The sequence below is a fragment of the Monomorium pharaonis genome, chromosome 7 (assembly GCF_013373865.1).
Source record: "Monomorium pharaonis isolate MP-MQ-018 chromosome 7, ASM1337386v2, whole genome shotgun sequence".
Taxonomy (NCBI): Eukaryota; Metazoa; Arthropoda; class Insecta; order Hymenoptera; family Formicidae; genus Monomorium; species Monomorium pharaonis.
The window spans coordinates 4,526,116-4,550,686 of record NC_050473.1 but is presented as its reverse complement, the minus strand read 5'-3'; the positions used below and the strand labels follow the sequence as shown (position 1 = coordinate 4,550,686).

The 24,571-nt window shown below is 29.2% G+C and overlaps 2 protein-coding genes across 4 annotated transcripts; one reads left to right on the top strand and one right to left on the bottom strand.

Moving 5' to 3' along the window:
* Positions 1 to 1,684: 1,684 nt before the first annotated feature.
* On the bottom strand, positions 1,685 to 10,080 carry LOC105828275 (PRKCA-binding protein). 3 transcript variants are annotated; one of them, XM_012666521.3, is made up of 5 exons: positions 9,898 to 10,080; positions 9,717 to 9,780; positions 6,572 to 6,890; positions 3,579 to 3,774; positions 1,685 to 3,316 (listed from the first exon to the last, which is right to left on the bottom strand). In XM_012666521.3, the coding sequence occupies exons 2-5, from the start codon at positions 9,770 to 9,772 to the stop codon at positions 2,616 to 2,618; spliced, it is 1,272 nt and encodes a 423-aa protein (XP_012521975.1). In that variant the 5' UTR covers positions 9,773 to 9,780; positions 9,898 to 10,080; the 3' UTR covers positions 1,685 to 2,615. The 3 variants fall into 3 exon arrangements, with proteins under 3 accessions (XP_012521975.1, XP_028050948.1, XP_012521977.1); XM_028195147.1 differs by lacking the exon at positions 9,898 to 10,080 and adding an exon at positions 9,431 to 9,633 and having other exon boundaries at positions 2,616 to 3,316; XM_012666523.3 differs by lacking the exons at positions 9,717 to 9,780; positions 9,898 to 10,080 and adding an exon at positions 7,037 to 7,178 and having other exon boundaries at positions 2,616 to 3,316.
* An 812-nt stretch (positions 10,081 to 10,892) lies between these two features.
* On the top strand, positions 10,893 to 17,222 carry LOC105828276 (60S acidic ribosomal protein P1). The gene is made up of 4 exons (XM_012666526.2): positions 10,893 to 11,119; positions 12,978 to 13,128; positions 15,428 to 15,529; positions 17,106 to 17,222. Exons 1-4 carry the CDS (start codon positions 11,048 to 11,050, stop codon positions 17,117 to 17,119), a joined length of 339 nt encoding a protein of 112 aa, XP_012521980.1. The 5' UTR covers positions 10,893 to 11,047; the 3' UTR covers positions 17,120 to 17,222.
* The last annotated feature ends 7,349 nt before the right edge of the window (positions 17,223 to 24,571 follow it).

Sequence of the window (24,571 nt, the reverse complement as noted above, 5' to 3'; positions counted from 1 at the left end):
AGTCATGGTGGGGGGCCATTGGCGCATTTTTGATTATAGGGGTGCGTTCCGTTTCACGCATAAAGCGGGTCACACACACTTTCCGTAGAACGTAACAGTAAGGTTTTGACCAATCACGTACTTGATTTAGTCGCTTACTGTTACGGTCGCCCAATCCAACATGTCGAAATCTTACTGTTACGTTCTACGGAAAGTGTGTGTGACCAGCTTAAACCGCATGAGATGACAACGCATCGCATGAGCGCATGAGTCCGTTCCGTTTCTCTATGCGCAAAACCAAAATGGCTGTCGCGCATAGACATCGCATGAGCTGCCTCACCTCGAGAGCTGAGGCAGTCCATGGGTCTGTTCGCGTCACATGTCCCAACATGCTCCTATTTACCCCAACGCACTCCAATACGTTGATTCCGATGACGCCAACCTATTAGAATGCGTTGGAGTGAGTAGGAGCATGTCGGAGCATGGCGACGCGAACAAACCACATGCGTTCTCTTGCGCTGTGTGATGGGGCGCGGGAGACCATTCCCATGCGCGCATGAATTGCGCATGGAGTGAAACGGAACGTTCTTCAAGTTTTCCATACGCTTCATGCGTGAAACGGAACGCACCCTAGGTCTTTAGTTATACACATCTGGGGCTCGATTCTTGAATTCATTTGCAAGAGAAACGTATTCGCAAATTCTGTTCTTACAGAAAAGTTAGAAATTTATTGGCTATCGTATGACTATTAACCAATAAACTTACAACTTTCTGTTAGAGCGAGTATTTGCGTATACGTTTCTCTTGCGAATGACTTCAAGAATCGAGCCCCTGGTTATACACTAAGGCCGGTATTCATAGTCGAATCTTATTTTAAGATCGTCTCAAGTAATGTCTTAAGATGTTAATACGGCTCTGTGATTGGTTGATAGCATCTTAAGACCGTACTTAAGACGATCTTAAATATAAGACTTGACTATGAATACCAGCCTAAGGGCCAGTTTCACAAACGTCGGTTAACTGCTAACGGGAGGTTAATAGATTTTCTGTCTCTCCTTAGATAATAATATAGAGAAAGATAGGTAGTCGATTAACCTCCCGTTAGCAGTTAACCGACGTTTGTGAAACTGGCCCTAAGCAACAAAATTAACGCAACAAAAATTTTTACCAAAATTTCACTCAAATTTAAATTATCGTAACTTCGCGAAAACTTATCCTATTCGAAAGTTCTTTTTTTCATTTTAAAGCTTGAAGTCTATATTTTCCGTTCCGATTTTCAACCATGGGGCTCCCCATGGAGTAATTTTTGACGGAATCGGAAGGCTACGGCTAACTTTATAATTATATTAATTTTAAGTTATGCTTTATATTAATTTTAAATTATGTTATATAACACATAAATTTGACACAATGTAAAGAATGTTCAAAAATAAGTAATAAAAAATTTTAGGCAATATAAAGTAAAAATCAAAAATAATAAAATTGTGGTTAAGTTTTGATTATAAATACTTAAATATTTCCGTAAATGTTTAAAACATGTAAATAATTAAACACTTATAACTAAAAAATAAAGCCTTTGTTACAATTTTTTTTTAATATATAAATCTGAATATTCAAACATCCATTTAAAAAACATCCAAAACACATAAATTCTTAAAATTTATAATGAAAAAATAAAGTTTCAATCGCAATTTGTTATTCTAGATTTAGCATTATTTTTGAGAAAAAACTCTAAATTTATTTCCACACATGTTGCTGAATATCTTATACATCTTTTATATAAATATTAAAAGCTATTACATATTTGCCTTTATATTGACAAAATTTAATCACTGGATAAAAAAGTAATCACTATTTTCATATCTTATTTTAAATAATAGCTTTGGTAATAATTTTGTTTTCATAAATATACATTAAAGGAATACTGTGGTGCATAATAGCATATTTATAGAAATTTCTTTAAAATAAACTATTACACGTGTTCTACGGTTTTACATGTCTTGTACACATTTAAATATCTACAAATTTTGATGCGGTTAAATGTTCAATTATTATATTATATAAATTAAAAAAATATTTTTCAACATGGTTGACACGATTTCTCAGAAATAATTGAATTTCAATTTTTGCGTACATATAAAATACATGTCTGTTAATCGCATTAATGAGAATCAATAAATAATATTGTAAGTTATAAAAATAGCAATTTTAAAGAACAAGTATTAATTTTTTAACAAAATTGGTAAAATTTAACATGTATATAAGTTAATTTATAGTGTGAAAAAGAATATAGACTAAACATTTAATAAACATTTAACCTCACTAAAAGTAAAACCTTGCTACTTTGTAGATATTTATTATATACATATAAGTACATGTATAAAAATGTAGAAAAATATATACAGCAGTTTTCAAATAATTTTTCAGAAATAGGCAAATTCTTTGCATTTTAGATAAAAAATTTTTTTATGTGTATGTACATCATGCGCTAATACGCATCTTAATTTATAATTTTATAATCATAGTTACACTAAAAGAAATTATATTAAAAAGCCCTTATATACGCGTAGATGCAGATTGTAACAAAAAATCTCATTTCTCTCGAAATTTATTTTTTAGAAACTTAATAGATACTGCTATGTATTATCGTTTGAATCTGATGAAAAATTTGATGTATCGATAAGAAGTTCCTCATTTATGCTCTGCTTTTCTTCTTTCATTGATTCATACTCCTCGATGTCCTCGCTTGAATCTGTCAAGGTTTGTGGCCCGGTAGATTTATATTGAAATGCGGAATGCGATAGGTCAACTTCAACTGGGAATAACGTCACTGTCGACAACAGATCCTGCGTGTTGGCGTGATATTTGGCCAAACCTGCCGCAAACTTGTGCAGCTGCCATACGACGTCTTGAACGTGCTTGTTGTCCAACAGTTCAAGCTTCACCAACACGTCTGAGCGAAGCTTCGCAAATTTTGCACGAGCCTCCTGCCGACATCTTAGTACTAGACGATACTCGTAATTACCTGTTTCCACGCGATAAAGAGGTTCTTGCAGCGCGGCGCAACTCTGTTCCTCATCGTCCAATTCCTTTACCTTCAAACAGTAAGACAAATACTCAAATTTTGCGTCGGCGTATTTACTAATAGTCAATCGTGTATCTGGTATCGCCTTGTTAAGATACGTTCCTAAGTCATTCAATATTGGTTTCAAAGTCTTCAACATTATCATGCCAAACTTTTCCATTTGCCTATGCTGCTCGCCAAATTGTCTGAAAGCTTCGCTGGCGCGTGGTTGTGGCTCTCGCACTCCTATAGCAGCAAAAGCATCTCCAAATACTAAAAAGAAATCATAGAATGGATAAATAGTATGTCATAATTTCATGTAGTTCATATACATGTAATATGTTAAAATAAACATTTCAAAACGTAGAAGCAATGTTAAAATAACACATATAAAAGATATATTAAATATACATATATTGAATAAACGCGTCAGAATCATAGAGATATAAAAATAGCGCGTGTATTAAGGGATCCTCTCAGTAATGTTCTTTCAATATTTCTATGCTATAGGATAGGTTATTTGAAACTTTTGTACCTTTATAAATTTGTGTCAGATCAAAGAAAGCATGTAATGTAGCTTTGGCATGTGTGACCAGACCTCTGTAGAAATTTTCTGTGCGTTTCAACATCATCAATCGTTGTACAAGAGCATCGTTACAAAGAATGGCTCGCGATAGTCCAAGTGCATCAGCCGTAGTACTACCCATTCCTTCAACTAGCCTATGCTTTACCTGTAAATCCAAAAATTTACAATTATTTACAATTTAGAAATTATTATATAATTTTTGTAGAAAAAGTTATATTACATTTTTCACACATAAAAATTCTTCTCAGAATTTATGTAATTTTTTAAATTTCTAAACTTTTTAAATTTCTGAAATATTATAAGAAAGTTTAACGCACTTAATATTACATTCCTTTTCGATTTACAACCAAACTCTCAGAATGTAACCTCATCATAAGTAGTGAGATACTAGTATTTATAATTTCTTAAAAATGTAAAAAGACGCCAAATGTGTGGTTTATTAGAAGTTAGCTCCCATTTTTTAAATTAATATATTTTGACAATTGTGCTAAATTTTGCTAAGTTTGTGCTACATTGTGTTCGTTTCTTAAAACCATAATATAAAACATACAATATAAAATGAAGAAAAAACGATTTTTTAGGTCAGTTCTGTATTTTCGGTTTCTCGCAATTTTCTCAATTGTGCTAAGTTGTGCTAAGTTGTGTTCACATTGTGCTAAAGTGCTAAAGCTATCACTCAAAATTAGTTTTCTATCATAAATTTTTTTGTTATTTTTTCAAAGTAATACTTATTAAGAGACAAGCACAATGTAGCACAAACTTAGCGCAATTCAGCAATTATAAAAATATGTTAATTTAAAAAATGAAGGGCTAACTTCTAATAGGCTGTGTTATTTGTATACAATATTTATGTTAGGCATGCACATTTTTTTTCTAATAAACGAATTAAACAATTTTATACATGTAAGATATTAATTTACCATATTATTAATAACTTAATCATTATAAGATATTAATTGTAAAAATAAGATAGATACAAGAAATTGAGAACAAAAGGTTTAATAAATAGCGCGAAATGCACACTTGTACTGTCTGATTTATAAAAGTATGTCATGAGATTAAATTATTGGAAGAAAATTACAAAAATTTTAGAAGAGCAATAATTTAATTTTGAAAAAAGGCACGTTAATGATTTGTCATTATTTTTTCGCGATACTAATTAGTTTTGGGTTGTCAAATTTGTGCTTTGTGATTTATTTCACTTTGTATAATTTTAAACATAATTTTAATTAAACTGTATAAAAAGCAGAAAAAAAGAAAGAAGAAAAAGAGAGAAAATAAAAATTAAAGATAGTCAAGAAATAAAAAAAAGGAAGAGTAAAATAAAGTTAGATAAATGTACATAAATTATAATTAATGTGTAAATAAATAATTCGGTATCTAAGAAAATATTTAAAAAGTTGTTATTGTCAAATTCTTATACAACTTGGAAAATTTATATTTGGCAGTATGAATATTATAGATAGAATATAATATGAATTTTTTGATAGAAAAAACGAAGATTATAAAGAAAAATTTAACTACAACAAGAGAAAGAAAAAGAAAAGAACACAAAAAGAATTGATAGAAAAAATAGAAAGACGAAGAGAAAAAGAAGAGAGAAAAAAGAAAAAAATAAGAAAGAAGAAATAAGGAGTCATATTAGGTAATAACAAAATAGGGAATAACATTGCGTAATAGTTTTTATATATGTACGTATATGCATATAAGCGCGCGCGCGCGCGCGTGTGTATGTGTGCGTGTGTATTTTTTGTATGTAATAATACAAGAAGTATGCTTTTTTATTAAGTAATTTATATTTTATATATTTTCATATGTAATTTTATCTTGACATCTCTTTTTATATTACTTATTACATCTCTTGTAGTTATAATTTTAAAGATTGTCAAGAAATTCAAAGTGATGTGAAAAATAATGTGGACAAAATATAATAGACTGTACAGAGAAATAAAAACAGATGAAAATTTATATATTTTAGCAGGGTTAAAGGTGGGGATCAGTCAATGATAGTTAGATTTAGATGCGGAAACGAGGCATTAGGGAATAAATATTAGAAAAAAGAAGAGGCAAACGAGTGTAGGCTATGCAATTTAAAAGTAGAGACTTTAGAACACTTATTAGGAAAATTTACAGAATTGCAAAAACAAAATTTCTCTATTAGGAAAATGTTATCAGAGATAAATACAAAATAGATGAAAAATGTATTAGAGAAATGACACAAAAAAGCGTAAATAATCATTTAAAATCCTATGTAATTATGTAATCATACTATGTCATACTGCCTTTCAAAAACCGAAAGGCATAAGAAATAAACAAGTTATGTATACAAGGTGTTCTAAAACATGTGGATCAACGCTCGTAAAAAGGTAGAAGAGATCGAAATGAACAAAAAAATCTTCTACCATTTTGCGATATTTATGCAAAAATTATTGAGTCATTAAATGTTAAGTTTATACTAAGAGCGCGCAGAGCCAGGCTCGGGCCGCCTAAATTGTAGCACAGAGAGTTTAGTTAGACCTAACTAAGCTGTGCTACAACTTAGGCGGCCTGAGCCTGTCTCTCTGCGCGCTCTTATTAGTATGAACTTAACATTTAATGATTCAATAATTTTTGTAAATATCGCAAAATGGTAGATCTTTTTGTTCATCTCCCTTCTACCTTTTTACGAGCATTGACCCACATTGTTTTAACTGTGCTTTTATATTTAGTTCATTTCATTTTGAGAGAGAAAATTTTTATCCTTTCTAGAAATGTTCACATATACAAATTTTGATATATTTTAAAACTTTATATTCTATAATATTTAAAGAAAATCTTAAAAACTGAAAAAAATTAAGATATTAAAAAAAATTTTTTCATAAATTTAAAATATATTTAAAAATCTTTCAAAATATTATTAATCATTATAAAAATTTTTTTACAGGGTGATTACGTATACACACCTTCTTGAGAGCGATATCGAGAGTGCGGCCTTGTTTTGGATCGGCATGTAACTTGTTATAATTAATGCTGACTTGTGAATCGCAGGACTGTATCATTTTTGCAACTTCAACTTTAGTTTTGCCCTTTACTGATGTTCCGTTCACTGCAACGAGTTCGTCGCCTGCTTGAAGAGTACCATCTAAAGCGACAGGCGTATTGTCAAAAATTTGTACAATGTAAAGACAAGGGCAAAGTGGTGCACCGCCGCCAATGCTTATACCGATTAGATTACTGCTATCTTTCTTTATTACAATGTTCCCTGACGTAATTGTCATGCCCCTGAAACAAAAAAATATATATATAATATAATCTGTAACTCGTGATTACAACCTGTAATTGGCCAGTTCTAGAGGAAAAGAACCTAAGACGGGTTAACCCAACACTGGTCGAAAACGCCAATAGACTTATTAGAATAGAATGCTTACAAGGTGAAAAAACGGGTGTGCGGGTATCTATCACTGAGAAAAGAATAACTGTTTTTAATATGAGTTTCTATCTCTTTTTAATGCAAAATAGTGGGAAAGCATAGCGACCAATAACGGTGTCAGAGTGTGCACGCTATGCATACTATGACAACATTTGACACGTTATTGGTCAGTATGCTTCCCCATTATTCTGCATTAGAAAGAGATAGAAACTCATATTAACGACAGTTATTCTTTTCTCAGTGACGGATATCCCCACTATCTTCGTAAGCAGTCTATTCTAGTAAATCTATAATTGTTATCCGATCCTAACACTTACTATCTCTTTTACTCTTACCCATTCTTCCGAAACTCAGCAATCTGATAGGTGGTGTCCGTTTTACACCGTGCGCATTTGGAACGTTCCCGATAATAAGCTGTTAGTTACCCGAAATTTATGAATTATTGTGGAAAAAATACAATTCGTAAATTTTTGCGATTTAACCGCCATTTTTCAATAAAAAATTTTAACAAATTTGAAAAATATCCTTAAAGTACAACTATTTTGTGCACCAATGGTTGCAAGAAGAGTAGACTAATGCTTTCCTAACATAAAACTATTTTTATTTTTGCAAAATTACATTTTAAGAGGATAAAATTCTCTCAAGGGATGAAACATTCCTTTAAAAAATCGTTTTTTTCTTTTCCAGACAAATACCTTCGAAATTATAAAAAATAAAAAAATTTTTTTTTGTTTAACAAAATATCGTCTCCTCTATTCCATTTTTTATAACTAACAAGGTAAGTAGGGGAAAGGGGGTAAGATGACGACGTTAAAGTTTGTCAATTTTTTTTAATTTCTGTGACGGTCTAAAAATAATGATCTATTATTTTAGAAAAAATGTCTTGTAATGTCATGTAAAATTATGTATTTTTAATACATTAAAACAAAGAACAAATTGCAAAATGTATACATATGTATGTATGAACACATGATCTTTTCTTTATACAATTGCAGTTTGTGTGTATATTTAAAATTGGTTTTTATTGACAGTTTAAACTTGAAAATATTGATTTTTATTACTTAAAATTATTACTTAAAATCTTCTGACTTTCTATCTTATATGTCTAAAAATGTTAAACAAATTAAATGTGTAAAATTGGTTTTAAACCAATTTTTACATATATAATTTGTTCAATATTTTTAGCAATATAATGTGTATAATATAAATAAAATCTAAATTGCATAAACATTAAATAAATCACGATTGAACAATGTTTCTGACTCGCAGTTTGTGACACAAATTGCTTTCCTTTTAGGAGACACAAACGACATAGATTAACACATTCAAGCACAGTTTGTCATAGTTAAATAGAATACGATATACATAATGTATATACAATGCAATACTTATGCAAGTATTCATAGTGAAATCTTATATTCAAGACTTCCTTAGGTAATTGTTCAGTTTAGTATCCTCACCACTAAAATCAACGAGCGTAGGCTTATTCAACGTGTTTTTGCACAAAATAAAAGCATCTGGCAAAGAAAAATATCGCTCTGTCCCACAAAGCAAGATATCAATGGTTAAGATTGACTACTCTTCAAGTTAGAAAATCTGTCATATTGACGAAACATTGCAACATGAGTATGCTCCTGTATGCATGTTCTATGACAACATGCGCATGTGTTTAGTCACTAATATACAGTTTTTAAAAGATATAATTTAGATTTTTAATATATAAACAAGAATAAACAAAATAATTATAAAATATAATTTATTATATTTAAATACGGTAAAACTAGGGAGAGCCCCTGCCTCTAATTTTGCTCAAACTTTGCAATACTCGCTTCATGGAGCAAAGCAACACTTTTCTCTGCCAGATTCTTTCATTTTTTGGAAAAACATTTTGCTATACTCATCAATCTTGGTGGTGAGGATACTATAGTGAACAATTACCAAATGTATAAATCTTAATGTAAATAATAAATTGTTATAATTATAGTAATGGTTAACATTGTAACTTTCTATTATACAAACAAGTTTTAACATACATAAGTACTTAAATTCTAGCAAAATATTGAAAGTAGATACATGTTTTGATCAAAGTATACTTCAACTCCTCCCAAGTCAAAGTGTATCTATTAAATTTGTATCAAATTCTAAATGGAAAGCAATATGTGTCAACTTGTGTCAAGTGTTGACTATGTTCCATAAAAGAAAAGCAGTAATGTTCTATAGACATTAATTCAATAAATATTGGACACTTCTACAATGTCTTTTTAATATAGAATCTACATATTGAAATGTTTGACCAACATTTAATTGAACATTTCTAAAATGTTGACTCAAACATTTGTGAACTGTATGGGGAGAAATATGTAAATCAATATAACATAAGAATAATGCGTACATGCGATCTTCCAATATAGTCAACTGATGTATCTCCATGTTAACCAATGGCACATATTAAAGCAACAGAAGCTTTATTCAATCTCGATCCGTTCAAACTTGAAGCGTTCTACTGACAAATACAGTTGGAATAATTGAGCTTGTCAAACTGTTCTACCACACCGTGGCAATCATGCATTTTACGATGGAAAAAAATATATTAAACTGCAATACAGCATAATGAATGTAGTGTAACAAAGTATAACTGATAAACAATAAAAATATTCCTAATCTTTTACATAACCTACATTTTATCCTCCTCAAAGAAGAAATCATCCTCGAAGTCCATGCTAAGGCCAGTCATGCTAAGATCTGAAATATTAGCAATCGTTATATTCAGTATTCAGTTCCTTTTATAATGCCTAATTTATTTGACATTAATGTTAAAAAATAAAGAAATAGATATAATATCTGTAAAAGAGTTATTACTTCGTTATTATATTGATGACAAATTGTAAGAAGTCGATACTTCTCGTACGAGTCATACGTTTTCTATGTTTTCACACTGTTTTATGCTAAAGTTTTATGCTAAAGGGCCATCTACAATGGAGAGTCGTAGGCCGTAGCAGTAGTCGTAGAAAATGTCTCCACTTCGTATTGCTTTACTGTTTACAGCCTACAGCAGACATTGGGTGCTTTCCATTTAATGACACAAGTCGACATAAGTGTCGTTCTATCTTTGTTACTCATTAAACATAAAAAAAGATAGAACAATGCTTGTGTCGACTTGTGTTACTAAATGGAAAGCACCCATTGAGGATCTGTTCGCGTCACATGCCCCAACATGCTCCTATTCACCCCAACGCACTCCAATACGTTGATTCCGATGACGCCAACCTATTAGAATGCGTTGGAGTGAGTAGGAGCATGTCGGAGCATGGCGACGCGAACAAACCATAGAGCAATGGCCGGTATTCATAGTCAAATCTTATTTTAAGATCGTCTCAAGCAATGTCTTAAGATGCTAATACGGCTCTGTGATTGGTTGATGGCATCTTAAAACAGTACTTAAGATGATCTTAAATATAAGACCCGACTATGAATACCGGCCAATGAATCCCGTCCTTAGGCCGGTATTCATAGTCAAATCTTATTTCAAGATTGTCTCAAGCAATGTCTTAAAATGCTAATACGGCTCTGTGATTGGTTGATGGCATCTTAAGACAGTACTTAAGATGATCTTAAATATAAGACCCGACTATGAATACCGGCCTTAGTCTTCGGCTGCGCTACAAATGCTTCGAAGCGTTTGATTGACCAATCGAAACAAAGATTTTTACAAATTGACCAATCAAAGAATGCTTTGAAACGTTTGTAGCGTCAAGTGGACCGTAGCCTCAATACTACCAACTTAACCTTTTTCTTATTATAGGGACTCTAAGCTTGGCGTGGAGGGGGATCTGGCAGCACTGCATCCGGTACGAAGATCTCTTTCCCACTCTTTCCGTTGCTTTCCGTTTTTTCGTATCGTGGTGAATTTTGGTGTTTGTTCTCTCTTGTGGGGCTAAGGTCGTATCTGACGACTTACACCGGTTTTAAGTTCCATCCATTCTGTAGTAATCAAATCCAAGTTCAAAAAATGACGACCGAGGCCGAGCTTGCGTGCGTTTACTCTGCTTTGATTCTCGTTGATGATGATATCGCCGTAACTGTAAGTATTGTCACGGTTATTTTTATCTATTTTATTGGTTTATCAGATTTTATTAGCGGTTTATGTATTTTATTAGTGTTTTTCATATCTATTAACATTATAATTGCATTATGTCTATACGATATATCTTGTTTTAACAAAATATTTTCTATTTAATGAATCTTATTTTCTAACCTTTTATCTCATTGGATGGGATACACGTGTTCATTCATGTGACAAAAGTTTTAATAAGTTGACTTATAATAATTTATATAAGCCTTTATTTATTTAGTCTATAAAGATTATCTACTTTGAAATATTCTACTAAAAATTTAAATTTAATTTTAATGGTAATATTATATTTTTATATAATCTCCAAAGATAAAGTATATCATAAATTTAATTTTTATTATATTGTCTTATATAATTTTGTATAGTTTATACTTATATTCTATGTAGAAATTATACTAGTAACAATATAATATTTATTACAAGCAACACAATTTGTATAATTTTTTAATATGTAGTTTATATGTTGTCGAGTATAAAATTTATCAAATGGTTTAATTAATTTTTAAAATCAATTTATAATAATTTGTATGAATTTTTTGTTAAAACTATAAAGATTACATATTAAAATTTGTTCCTTTATACATTTGTTTTCATTGCATTCTCCAACTGATTAATGCGATTAATCAACGAACGTGTTGGAGTACAGTAGTATGTTGCAGCATGTGACTTGAACAAACCCTATATTTTAATCTTAAAGAAAGAATAGTATCTTTGTTTAGAACAAAATAATGCCTTACTGAAATTTAGAACTAAATACAAAATTTACAAAATAGAATTATTTAATAGTTTTTTCATTAGTTCATGATTATTTGTGTAAATAAAAATGTATAATGGTAACATTATCAATTTCTTTTTGAAATATGTTATAAAGAATGAAATTCTAAGTAACTTATTTCTATACAACTATATGGGGGAGTGACATGTAGTTTCAGAAATATTCAATTTTAAAGTTCTGAAAATGCACATACTTGTTATAAATGGCAATTGATTGGCAATCGGTTTCATGTGGAAAGTCAAATCCAGTGATGCAAAAAAGGCAGGATGCAGGGAGAAGGTTAGGGCTTTATCCCTTTCTCTACATTCCCGCATAATTAATTATAACATTTATCTGGCACCTAACAATATGGAAAAATGGCATGCATCTAATCTTGCAAATAAATATGAGTTACATTGTAGAATTTCTATTTAAATGAAAATTCTCATATATTGAATACAAGCATTTCTTGATGTTATGACAAAACATTATCTACCTACACATTAAAACTAATTTTTTTTAAACATATTTAGAGGTATGTTTATTTATTTAATATAAGTATAGTTTGTCTATTTAAAAATGGAGCAAAGTTCACTCATAACATGTATATTTTTAAAACTTTAAAGTCAAATATCTCCAAAATTATATGCGACCCCCATATAGATGTATAGAAAAACGTTACGTAGAATTTCATTCTTTATAACATTTCAAAAAGAGAAAATTGTTGAGATGTTACCTTTTATGTACTTTAATCTGTATTGACACTATTATATATAATAATTTTGTTAAGGCTCTAAAGATTATTTTTTAATCCTTTTCTCTACACTTAAAAAAAAAAAGAATTGTATCTATACAATTAAATTAGAGCAATCCTTTTGTGAAATTTACAATGGTTAGTTCTTCTAATTTGATTTTATTGTTGTAGAAAGTTAATTATTAATGATATTATTGGATTTCATGAAAATAATATATGGTCTTCCAAATCTGATTTTATGCAAAATAACAGCAAGAAGTGCAATATATTTTGTTGAATTATATACCTCCATTTTCCAGGGTGAGAAAATACAAACAATTTTGAAAGCAGCAAACGTAAACGTTGAATCTTATTGGCCTGGACTGTTTGCTAAAGCCTTAGAAGGTATAAATGTTAAGGAATTAATTACCAACATCGGTTCTGGCGTTGGAGCAGCACCTGTAGGAGCAGGTATTTTTCTATTTATAAGCTATTTGCAAACTTTAATTGTAATGCAATCACATTTTTTTCTATAACATTTTTTGTAAAATATAACAAGATTAAGTGGTGAACACTTAAATGGTTTATTTTATTTGATAATATAAATAAGCTGGTAATGTAAATTTATCACATCACTAACTTAAAAAACTGGAGGTTTTACATTCATGCATGTCTTTTAATACAGTATCTTTTGACATTATCATCTTTAATATAATAAATAATAAAATTTGAGTAATAAAAAACGATTATAATTTAATATTAAGTTCTCTGACTGATAAATGTTTTAAACATATAGATAAAGTTAAGAGTACTTATTTGATTCGTAGCAGATCTTTGTGCTGAATATAATTTTTCTATTAATTTAATATTTTTTATTTAAACTGCATGCTGACAATTTTGTCATGTTTCAGCCTTGAAACGTAGTTGCTAACAAGTAACCCTGTTTTTGTGTGACTCGTCGATTTTAACGAAACTTATTGTCAGTATATTTATAGATTAGCTAAAAATAATTATACATTTTTTTCATATTGTCAATGGTGCAATTGTAAGAGTGAAATTACTTTTTATACCATAAGTGCAACTAATTGATTTATTGCATTTAACCTCACGGTATTGAAACTATTTCTGAATTTTCGACATAATAAGCGAGTTTTCGTCACTGAAAGCGTCTGAAGTTTAATGTAAAAATTATTGAATTCAAAATGGTGAATCCAATATGGCATTACCATATTGTGTAAATTACAACAATCTTCTTTTGCTCTTTGCTGAATCCAGGAATAACCGACGAGGAGGTGGCAAGAGTTTATTCCCATTTTGGTTTTTTGTATTTTATATATTTTATTATTTTTCTTGTAAGCTAAATATCAATGCTCAGAAGCATCTTTAAAATCTCCCCTTACCCGGAAAAACTATAAATAATTTACTGCAAAAAATAATATTGGTCGGAGAATTAACTTCTATTATTGTATATACACGTCGTCTGAAAAATGACGCTTTTTAGGTATATTGGTTATCGCAAAGAATAATATTATTGTAAAGAATATGCCTCAGCGGTTGAACTGTTTAAAGTTTAAAACACTCTCACGGAATAGTTCTGGCTGAGGTATTATTTTTCCCAATAAATTATTTACAGTTTTTTGGGGGGGGGGGGTAAGGCGATTTTAAAGATTTTTCTGAGCTTTGATATTTAGTTTAATAACTGTGTTTTAAGACTGACAAAGATGTCGGTGCACAGTTTAGATGAGCTAAGAATATTAAATTAATAGAAAAATTATATCATTCAGCACCAAGATTCCCTGCAGATCAAAAGCAATATTAACTTTATCTATATGTTTAAAACAATTATAATTTGTTATTCAAAAATATTTTCTTTGTAATGTTAACAAATATTGATATGGAAAAATAGATATAAATGCAACAACAGGCATTATGTCAAATTTTTATTAAAATTACATCATATTTAAAGAATTGTATAATACATGAATTTGTTATACTCTTATACGAAAAAAAAATGGTGAAAATTTTTACTTTTATTTTAATTCAAAAATGTTTGGAACTTTATTTTCTTTTATGTATCTAGTTTTCCAAAAAATTATACAGTAAAAAATTTTGGTATATAAATGTCTATTATAAATTTTTTTAAATTTAATCAAGTTGTGTACATCGTATAAGAAGACTTGAGAATCTTCTTAAAATAAAAAAAATGCAAAATTTGTATAAGTTTGTATAGTATAACAAACATATAACTACATATGATGTGAAATGAATTTGAAAGAAAGTTATTTAAGTTTTATTGCGAAAAACTTACAAACTTCTTATTTTATCCTCTTCATCCACCGATCTAGAATATTGAAATTGCTAGTTTGGTCAGTAAAAGAGGTAAAAGAAACTGATAACAAACTTTTTGATTTTATCAATGAGGATACAATCTTAAGGTTTTGTTGACAACAAAAAAAAAATAGAAAAATGTAATTTTCACTAGAATACTATATATAGGCTGTATTCTGATATAATTGTCAGTATTGAAAATCTATAGTATATGTAACGTGAACTAGAGATTTTCAGTAGTAACAGTGAATTTGGAAGGCAGTTATAATATATTGAAATGTAAAGTAATTTATATTTTTTAGCGATATTTATCCCATAAAACATATTTTGTAAACTATTTTATATTTAATATTATTTAATGTTTTTTAATACTAATTGTTATGTAATTATTTTAAAAATATTTTAACTTTATTTCTTTCTGAAAAACATGGTTTTTTTTAAGCTCCGGTCGCTGCAGCACCTGCTAGTACTGAAGCTGCCCCAGCCAAAGAGGAAAAGAAAAAAGAAGAACCAGAGGAAGAATCAGATGATGACATGGGTTTTGGTAAGTTATACATTAAATTTATAATGCAAGTACCTCTTTACTTACGACAGAATAATGTTCCGGAATTTCAGTTGTACATTAAATTAATTAATAAATTAATTAAAAGTAAAAAAAGTTATGTAATATTAATGGGATTCTGAAGCAAATTATCGACATTTTTTAATCATGGATACATAAAAAATTATTAAAGATTATAAATAATTTTTTTACATTTATTAACACTAGAATCAAACCTATCATTTTGACGAGTTTCGGATTTTTTAAGTAAATTAATTCTTTGTTGATCTGGGTATGAATCACCTATGGTAACCTTGACACTTTGTACTTTTTCTTTTCTTTGACGCTCTGTTCCTTTTCCTTTTCTTTATTTATCGAAACACCCTATCTTCCATATGCAAAATAAATATTTTTTTAGAGCTCACTAAAAAAAAATTTTTTTTTTTAAATATATCAACAATTCTGTAAATTTTTAACTTTTAACTTTTAATATTGAAAGTTACAATTCTGTGAAAATTACAATTTTTTTCAAAGATTTTTCTTATCTCATTTTCTCTCAAAAACTAATAAGATACTGATAAAATTTTATTAAAAAAAGTATTGCAATACATTCTAGAAACCTTGAAATTGATCTATGATTTTTTTTGTAATGATTGAATGCTGTAAATAAGAATGGCAGTTGTTAAAAAATTGTTCTGGGTATGAGCCATCCAATATGTCAAAATTGATCGAAAAAAGGTATATTAACGAAAGGTTAAATTACAAAAAACTAAGATAATTTTTAAACATATCGATAAAGTTCAAAAGGCCTAAACGGTCGCTAGATCTTGATGCTGATTATGATTTATAAAATTTTTGTCGAATTTTTAAGTTTTAGTTAGATTGATTATTTAAATATTAAAGAAATTAAAAATAATAACAAATGTGTAAAGAAGTTAAAAATAAAAACAAAAAGGAATGGTGGAAATACATTTAATATCAGTTGTTTTAGTATTAACATAAAAATCATGTTTTGTCCTCGTCATTTTTGTGTATGCTTTGATTCTATAACAGAATTTGAATTCTGTCAAACCAATTTAAAGATATTTTCTAATAAAAAATGTCCATAATTTGCTACAAAAACAGCCTCTTAAATAAACTAAACTGCAGTTATTTTGTGAGTTTTTTCCAGGGTTTTTCACTTTCTAAGCTGTATTTTCGCATTATATATGGGTCTAAAAATCGTATGAAACAAGTTTTACCCATTTGCAATATTGTCCTTTAAAATTTAATTTAATTCATGGTCTAATATATGTTTTAATTTTGTTAGCTTTATTGGTTTATTTTTAATCAATAGTATGCTAGTCGTGAAAAAATTTGTAAGTTCAGATAGTCGTAAGTAGAGGGATACGTGTATTTAAATTTTAAAAAGATAATTAAAAGAACAACATGATAAATATTTAGTGATTATAATATAGCATGTATTAGCTACAGAATTTATACATGATGACAATATTAAAAAAATGAAAATACAATAAATTAATGGTTCCATTGGACATAACTAACTCTATTTTAATTAAAATATACTATCTGGTTACAGGTTTATTCGATTAGGTTCAGAGATTAGAATCGTGTTGGTCCACTTCTTTTTATATATGTACAGCAATCACAGTGTACACATAACGTAAACAATGAAACATTTTCATTTATAAGAAAATTGTCTATATTTTTTCCCCATCCATAGAAAAGAAATTACAAATAATAAGGATCTTTTTACTGCTTTTTCTTTTATATATATCGTCGCTCAAAAGGTATGCTTAAACTTTTCTAGCATCTTAAAAATGTAAAAAATTTTAAAAACTTTTTGAAAAAATGCAAATCAAGCATATCAAAATTTTTTAGTTTAAAAATTAAAAAGCATTTTATAAGAAATGTGTTACACAAAAAATTCAATATCATTGTAAGAAATTATTACATTATTTTTTAAACAGATTTTTAAAATCGTGTAATAACTTAGAAAATTATTTTAAAATATTTTTGTTATTTTTTGTACAATGATGTTTTATATATTGATTCAATGGTTCAAAAGTATTTTTAAAAATTATTTTTAATTTTAGGAAGAAAATTTATAATTTAGGAATAAAATATCACAGAAACAAACAGGTTCAAACTTTTAAAAAAATATATTTTTGAAAATTTATTAGATTTTTTAAATTGAAATATTCAACCCGAGTCACAAAAATGGAATATTTTGATTAAAAAAAAAATCATATTTTTAAAAATGTATTTCAAAGAAGAAAGAATTTTGAATTTGTCTTTCGTTTTTGTGATATTTTATTCCTGAATTATAAATTTTTTTCTAAAATTAAAAAAAATGTGTGTGCGTGTGCGTGTATAGGGAACCCATGGCAGAATGGGATAGCGAGGTAAAATGGGACAGTATTATTATTTTTATTGCATGGTGCCGCAACCGTGCAGAAAATCTGTTACAATCAACAAAGTTGCCTCCGTCTTATCACGATCTGTTGAAGCAGTTCACGAATTTTCACGGTTGCGGCACCATGCATTGAAAATAATACTACTGTCTCATTTTACCCCGCTAACCCATTCTGTCCTATGTTTCCCTACGCATATGCAGGGTGTTCCAGATCAACCGGTATGTATGACCATAATTCGGAATTTTGTTTATTTTATTTTCTAAATATGAAATATTTATTTACATCAAATGCGAATTTCAAATGTAATGTTTGTCGACTGATATTTTTAATATCCCCTTCTCATGCGACCGTATGCTCCCAGGGCAGCAATCACGTAACTTTTTCCTTAAGGCGGAAACGTGAAAAGTGAAAAGTTTCAAGTTACTGTCTTTCTATTCAACACCAATAGAAAGAGATAGTTACATGAAACTTTTCACGTTTCCGTCCTAGAGGAAAAATTACATGATCGATACCCTGGGCCGCAATCTACGATCGCTGCTATCCAATCGCCAGACGCAATGACTCACGTGCCCCGGCATCCAAATCCGAACGCCAGCCGAAGCACACCAAACCAGTGCTTCCTAGTGTCCCTTGAATATAAAGTCTGGCCACACATCGTATCTTTTTTTTATTGGTTCAAACTTTCAATCCCTTAATATGGCGGAACCAATCACAAGTGCAAAGAGATCGTATATAAATTTGAAAAGAAATAAGCATGTATATAAGTAAGCACGTATGTATGTGTATGTATATATGCATATTGTATATTGAGAAAGGTGAAAATAATTATTCAAAAGAATGATTTAATAATAAAATTTTATTTAAATACAGAATGCATGGTCATAGTCTTGCTACTATAATCTTTTTGTTTTAACTTCTTTTTTACATGAAATGCGCATTTTACATACAATGAAACGGTTCATAATTTTTAATGATAAATTGTGAGAACACTTTGACACACAGCAGGAAGGCATTTTGTTTATTTTTCTTATTCGTATGACATAACTTTACAGTCATAAATGACATATCATCCCCACCACAAAGACGTCATTTTAAGGGAACTGACCAGACTATAGGTTTGTTTTTTATTCCTGCACTGCTGCACTAGTGCAATAAGTTAGAATGAGAAAAAATATATTTATCTTATTTTAACTTATTGCAGCAGTGCAGGAATAAAAAACAAACCTTATATTCAAGGGATACTAGTGCTTCCAATCTCGAATCTTTTTAAAGCAGCGTGCTGTAAGTGGAGGGGATAGCGAACAGTTTGCTCGACAGCGCTGGACTATCTGCTGTCTCCTTTTCTTTCGAGTTGTCTCCTTCAAAAATCTTGATCAATAAAATATATTCGAACATTATACAAATTTAATTAGCTGTTCTACGATAAAAAATTAACATTATCCTCCTATCTAAAAAAAGGTATGTAAAGTCGATTGCTCGCATTTCTCGAAGTTTATTGTCGCTTTTCCGCGATGCCGATTGGTTCTCTCGCTGCGCTTACTTCATGTTACAAGAGTAGCTGTCATTGCAATTGAATTTTGACAGCTGTCAAATTTGTATAAATATTATCTATACATTTATTGTTGTAATTTATTTTTAAAAGGTAAAAAAATAAAAAGTTAAGTAGCGCGCGCGTCTGTGGTGTCTAGTGGTATATAAACTTGAAATATTTTTTATATTCTTTGATAATAATGGTATAAATATTTATTTTAGATATTTTTATAAATGTTTATCATAATTTTTTTTATACCTGACAAACTCGGACATAAAAATATGTACAAAATATTTGGCTTCCGAAAACAACCAATCTCCATAGTTCAAATTTTGGAAATTTCTTTTAGTGAAAAAAAACATGCAAGGATTTTTAGCGACTCGAAAAAATTTTTTCTTAATGTCGGTAAGTAGGAAATCCATAATTTGTAGACAAAAATTTAAATGTGTGTGTGTGACCACAGCGAAGCAATGTCTTTGTTTATATTTTTTATGGGTGTACTTGTAAAATGAGTAAGTGTTAATACCGTTACCACACATTGTATTGGAAACCTGCAAACACATGTGAACTTTACTTTGTTTGCAATGTGCACATGAGTTAGCGACTTGGATGGGGTGCGTGCATGAGTGAGTGAGTGAGAATAAGTGAGGAGTGAGTGAGTGAGTGAGAGTAAGTGAGGAGTGAGTGAGTGAGTGAGGAGTGAGTGAATGAGTGAGTGGGGAGTGAGTGAGTGAGTGAAAAAGGGAGGGAGGGAGGAAGCAAACGAGCGAGCGTAACTAGATAAATATGTAGCTAGGTAGCTTGGTAGTTAGATAGCAGTAAGTATGCAAGTAGGTATGTATGTGGGTATGTATGTATGTAGATAAGTATGTATGTATGTATAATTAAACTTTACATTTTTTTAGTCAAAATTGCAGAAAACGTTTGATTAATGTAAACGAAAGATAGAGAAAATCAAATTGCAATTATTATTATTTTTAAAGTAAAAAGTTAAATAGCGCGCGCGCAGCGCGCGCCTGTAATGTTCTAGTCCTATCTTAAAAAGAGCATGTAATGAAGCTTCTTTTCCGCGATGCTGATTGGTTCTCTCGCTGCGCTTACTTTGTGTTGCGAGAATAACTGTCATTGCGATTGTATTTTGAGCTGTCAAATTTGTATAGATGGTTATTGTTGTAATCAATTTTTTAAAAGTAAAAAATAAAAAGTCAAATAGCACGCGCGTCTGTGGTGCTTAGTCTTAAAAAAAATTATTTATTTAGAACTTTTTCTTAATTATCCATGTTTATCTACTTGTTTTGAAATATTGACAAAGATATTGAACTGTTTTAATAATTTAATAAACATTATTGTTATTGACTATCATTATTATTTAAAAAAATTTTTATTTCAATATTTATTGCCGTACTAATTTGCCTTTAAAACTATCTCACGCAGACTACAGTAGTATAAGAAGAATCCGTTTCAATGTAAAGCGCATGAACGAATGTTTGTATAATTTTTTAATGATATGTCGGAAAAAACTTTATTATACAATGATTGAATTTATATTAAAATCAACTTTAATTTAGGCAAACATTTTTTTTTAATTTTGAAAGAAAAATATTAAGTAAGAAAGGGATATTAACTTTTAACATTCTCTTTCTTACTGTAGATTTAAACAAACCCAAGAAAATTCAGTTTTAAAAAACTTTGTATATAGCTTTTTAAAACAGTTTTAACATTTTTTAAATTAAAATGTATAATTACTTTTAATAATAAAGTAATTTTTTAACATTTTTATTTATGCAAAATATCAGTTTATAAATAATGTAACCGAGGAATTCAATGTATTTAACAATGTATTTTGTTATTCCGGATTGAGTAGAAACATACACTAGTTAAAAAAGTTATGTAAAAATTAAATAATAAAATTAAACTTGAATTCTTTTAAGGTAAAACTTTTGATTTATTAACTTCTAACTTAAATTAATTACAAATGCAATTTCAACTAATTATTTTTAAAACAATAATTTAACCTATTAACTTTTATAAGTTAAACATTTAGATAGATAAAAAATACATGCCATACATAAAACTAGTGTTTTTTATTTTATATAAATTTAATTTACAAAATATATTAAATTTATTTAAATACTTATACCGTAATTATTTTTGTAAGAGTGATTTTAATTTAATTTTAAAAAATTACATTGTTCTAATTTAATATAAATAATGCTTCTCAAAATTAACTTTTAATTTAACTTAAATAATTTAATTTTTACGTCACTTTTAAATACATTTTTTATTCATGCAAATTCGCACATTTTTTAATGTAATTGATTTATAGATAATCATAAACCATTAATTTAATTTAGTTTAAAAAAATGTAACTTACCCAACCCTGTTGTTATTCAACTTACGATCAACATGTGACATACGACAAAAATTTGGAATATAATTGTAAGTAAAAGAATAGATTTCTCTCAAGAATGAATTCTTAAGGAATAAAATCTTAATATATATCCAATAATAACGTAACAGCAATACAATAAAAAATATATTATAGCCAGTAGTGAAAAATATAGAATTTGTTAAGCGTAAAATTATGTTTCAGATATAATCAGATAAGATTATAATTTAATTTATTGTTTCTTGAATCTCGATTGTTGATCTTCTGCGTTGCAGACTCAGCTATTTTCAAATTGGTTTTTTTCCGCCTTCTCAATGGTCGTTTCGGACGCGTGGGTCTGTCCTATCTCAACCATTCTCGCGCCAGCCATTTCTGTGCTAACCTGTCCAGCGCTAGTCTGTCTCACGCCAGCCTGTTCCATATTCCATAGTAGCCACTTCTACGCCAGCCTGTGCAATGTCAGTCCGTCTCACACTAGCTTGTCTCACACCAGCATATTCCACTCCAGCCTGTCCCGCATCAGCATATCCCGTGTCAGTATGTCCAATGCTAATCTGTCCAGGGTCAATTGTCCACGATTGGTAGTAGAAATCCATTATTCCATAATTAAAAGGAATCGGAGGCATACGATCAGGGTTGCAAGAGGCTAATTCTTGCGATCTAAAATTTATTATACCGAAAGTAGAAAGATCCATCGGATTGAAGGGTGTATTCAATCCTAAATAGAGATTTGAGAACAATAACGGCAGCCAATACATGATATCGTCGATGAGTTTTCTTCTTGCTTATGAATTTTGCAATTTTTGCGATTTGACGTTGAAGAGATCGACGAGTGATACAACTGACTGATCTACTTGCGTACAATGTTATGCTTCGTATACACTTACGGGAATTCCATAATGAAGCTGTTATCGCGCTATTTATAGGCAATTTTTAATCCAGGTGGGGACACGTTTTGTAATGTGAAGTTCTGAAAAATTAGTGTGAATACAAATTAAACCAACACAAGCTTAAGCCAACACAATGCTTGTTTTCGTACAAGATTACTTGCTAGATGAAATACTCTGTTTTGATTGGTGCATTTTCATCCATCTTTAGAAATGACCCAATCAGAACAGAATACGTATTTCTATTTCAACAAGCAATCTAGCACGATAACTAGTATTGTGTACTGCTGGCTTTTTACAGTTAAAGGATTAAATCAGTACAATGTAGAAGGTAAATATAAACATTTTTCAATTAAAAAAAATAGTACTTTGAAGATTATTTTTCAAGTTTCATATTATCATTAGAAAAATTAGCGAAGTTTTTTTAATAAATGTGTGTTCGAATATATTCATTCCAATTATGTTTAATACCTGTCAACAAATCCCTCTTATTTCTTTTAATTCATTTTCTGGCAAAAGTATTCTAGGCAAGCTAAACTATAAAAAAATATATCAAACAATATAAAGAATTTGCCGATATAAGTTATTGCGGCTTAAGCAATAAGAAACGATACTGCAAATTTCAAATTTAAACTAAAATCGATATATTTTTAATACAAATTTACAAACATCCTTTACATATCAACATATATTACAAGTTATTACAATTAATAGCAAAAGTTTCGATTCTTAATATGAATTTTTTTCAGTAACCACTTGTGTGTAAATCATTTCAATGTTTTTCAGTAAAAAAGAAAAGTATGATTCAACTCATTCACATTTGATGATTAAGTAAATCGAAATAATGTGAAAAGTCAATTCGATAACTGAATGAACAAAGTAATTTCAGAAAACCATTATACAAAATCATTTGTGCATTTAGTAATATTGCGACATAAGCAATGTTTTTTATCTGTTATTGTATTTAAGAGAGTGGAAAAAAACGTGTACATTTGGTAAGAAAATTCCATGTCAATGTGTCAATAATTGCAAATTATATAAGTCTCAAACGATATTTTTTACAATATTTATGTTAATTATTACTAATTTTCTTACTATTCTTTTTCAAAAGAAAGGAGACTAATATACATATATTTTAAATATATTTATATATGTTTTTATATACTACATTGAGAATTATTAAACGAAATTTGATTAATCAGTTATTAAAAATTTTCTTTATTTGAATACGAGTAAATATACATGTTTTACTTAACACAATACAATTTAGTTAAAAAATTTGATAGTATTAATATAACAAAATTTGGAATAAAACATTATTAATAAAAAAATTTGTTCAGTAACCAAATTAAAAATTATATAAAATTAATTTTTTGTTCATAAAATAAATAATAAATTTTTTAATTGATCAATTAGAAACATTTTCGAATAGCATTAATTGGCAAATAGTAAGCCAATATTGTATCAAGATTGGCCAACAATATTGACCAATAGTAGATCAATGAACTGTGCTACTATTGGACGAACTCCGTCCCCTTCTCTCACCCCCATTACTACCACCAGGACAAGGGGTATATAAGAACGGTTACAATCAAAGAGAGCTCAGTATCGGAGCTCCTAGCCCTAATGATGCAAACTGCAACGTTTGCGAAAAATGCGGTTTCAAGTTGTTTATCACATTCAAACGTTACGTCTCTGCATTCAATTAAAATACAATTATATTTACAAAATTTTTTATATTTGTAACAACTCCAAAATATTTACTTGATAATGTATTTTCTTCAGATTCGTTCAAATTAAAAATTGCATTGTTTTTATTTG

Excerpts from the sequence above, each read along its gene's own strand:
- LOC105828275 (XM_012666521.3), bottom strand. The coding sequence starts at position 9,772 with ATGACTGGCCTTAGCATGGACTTCGAGGATGATTTCTTCTTTGAGGAG. Across the intron at positions 6,891-9,716 it reads TTCTTTGAGGAGGATAAAAT|GGGCATGACAATTACGTCAG; the intron begins GTAGGTTATGTA and ends TTTTTGTTTCAG. Across the intron at positions 3,317-3,578 it reads TCTGACACAAATTTATAAAG|TATTTGGAGATGCTTTTGCT; the intron begins GTACAAAAGTTT and ends ATTTCTTTTTAG.
- LOC105828276 (XM_012666526.2), top strand. The coding sequence starts at position 11,048 with ATGACGACCGAGGCCGAGCTTGCGTGCGTTTACTCTGCTTTGATTCTC. Across the intron at positions 11,120-12,977 it reads ATGATGATATCGCCGTAACT|GGTGAGAAAATACAAACAAT; the intron begins GTAAGTATTGTC and ends TCCATTTTCCAG. Across the intron at positions 13,129-15,427 it reads AGCAGCACCTGTAGGAGCAG|CTCCGGTCGCTGCAGCACCT; the intron begins GTATTTTTCTAT and ends GTTTTTTTTAAG.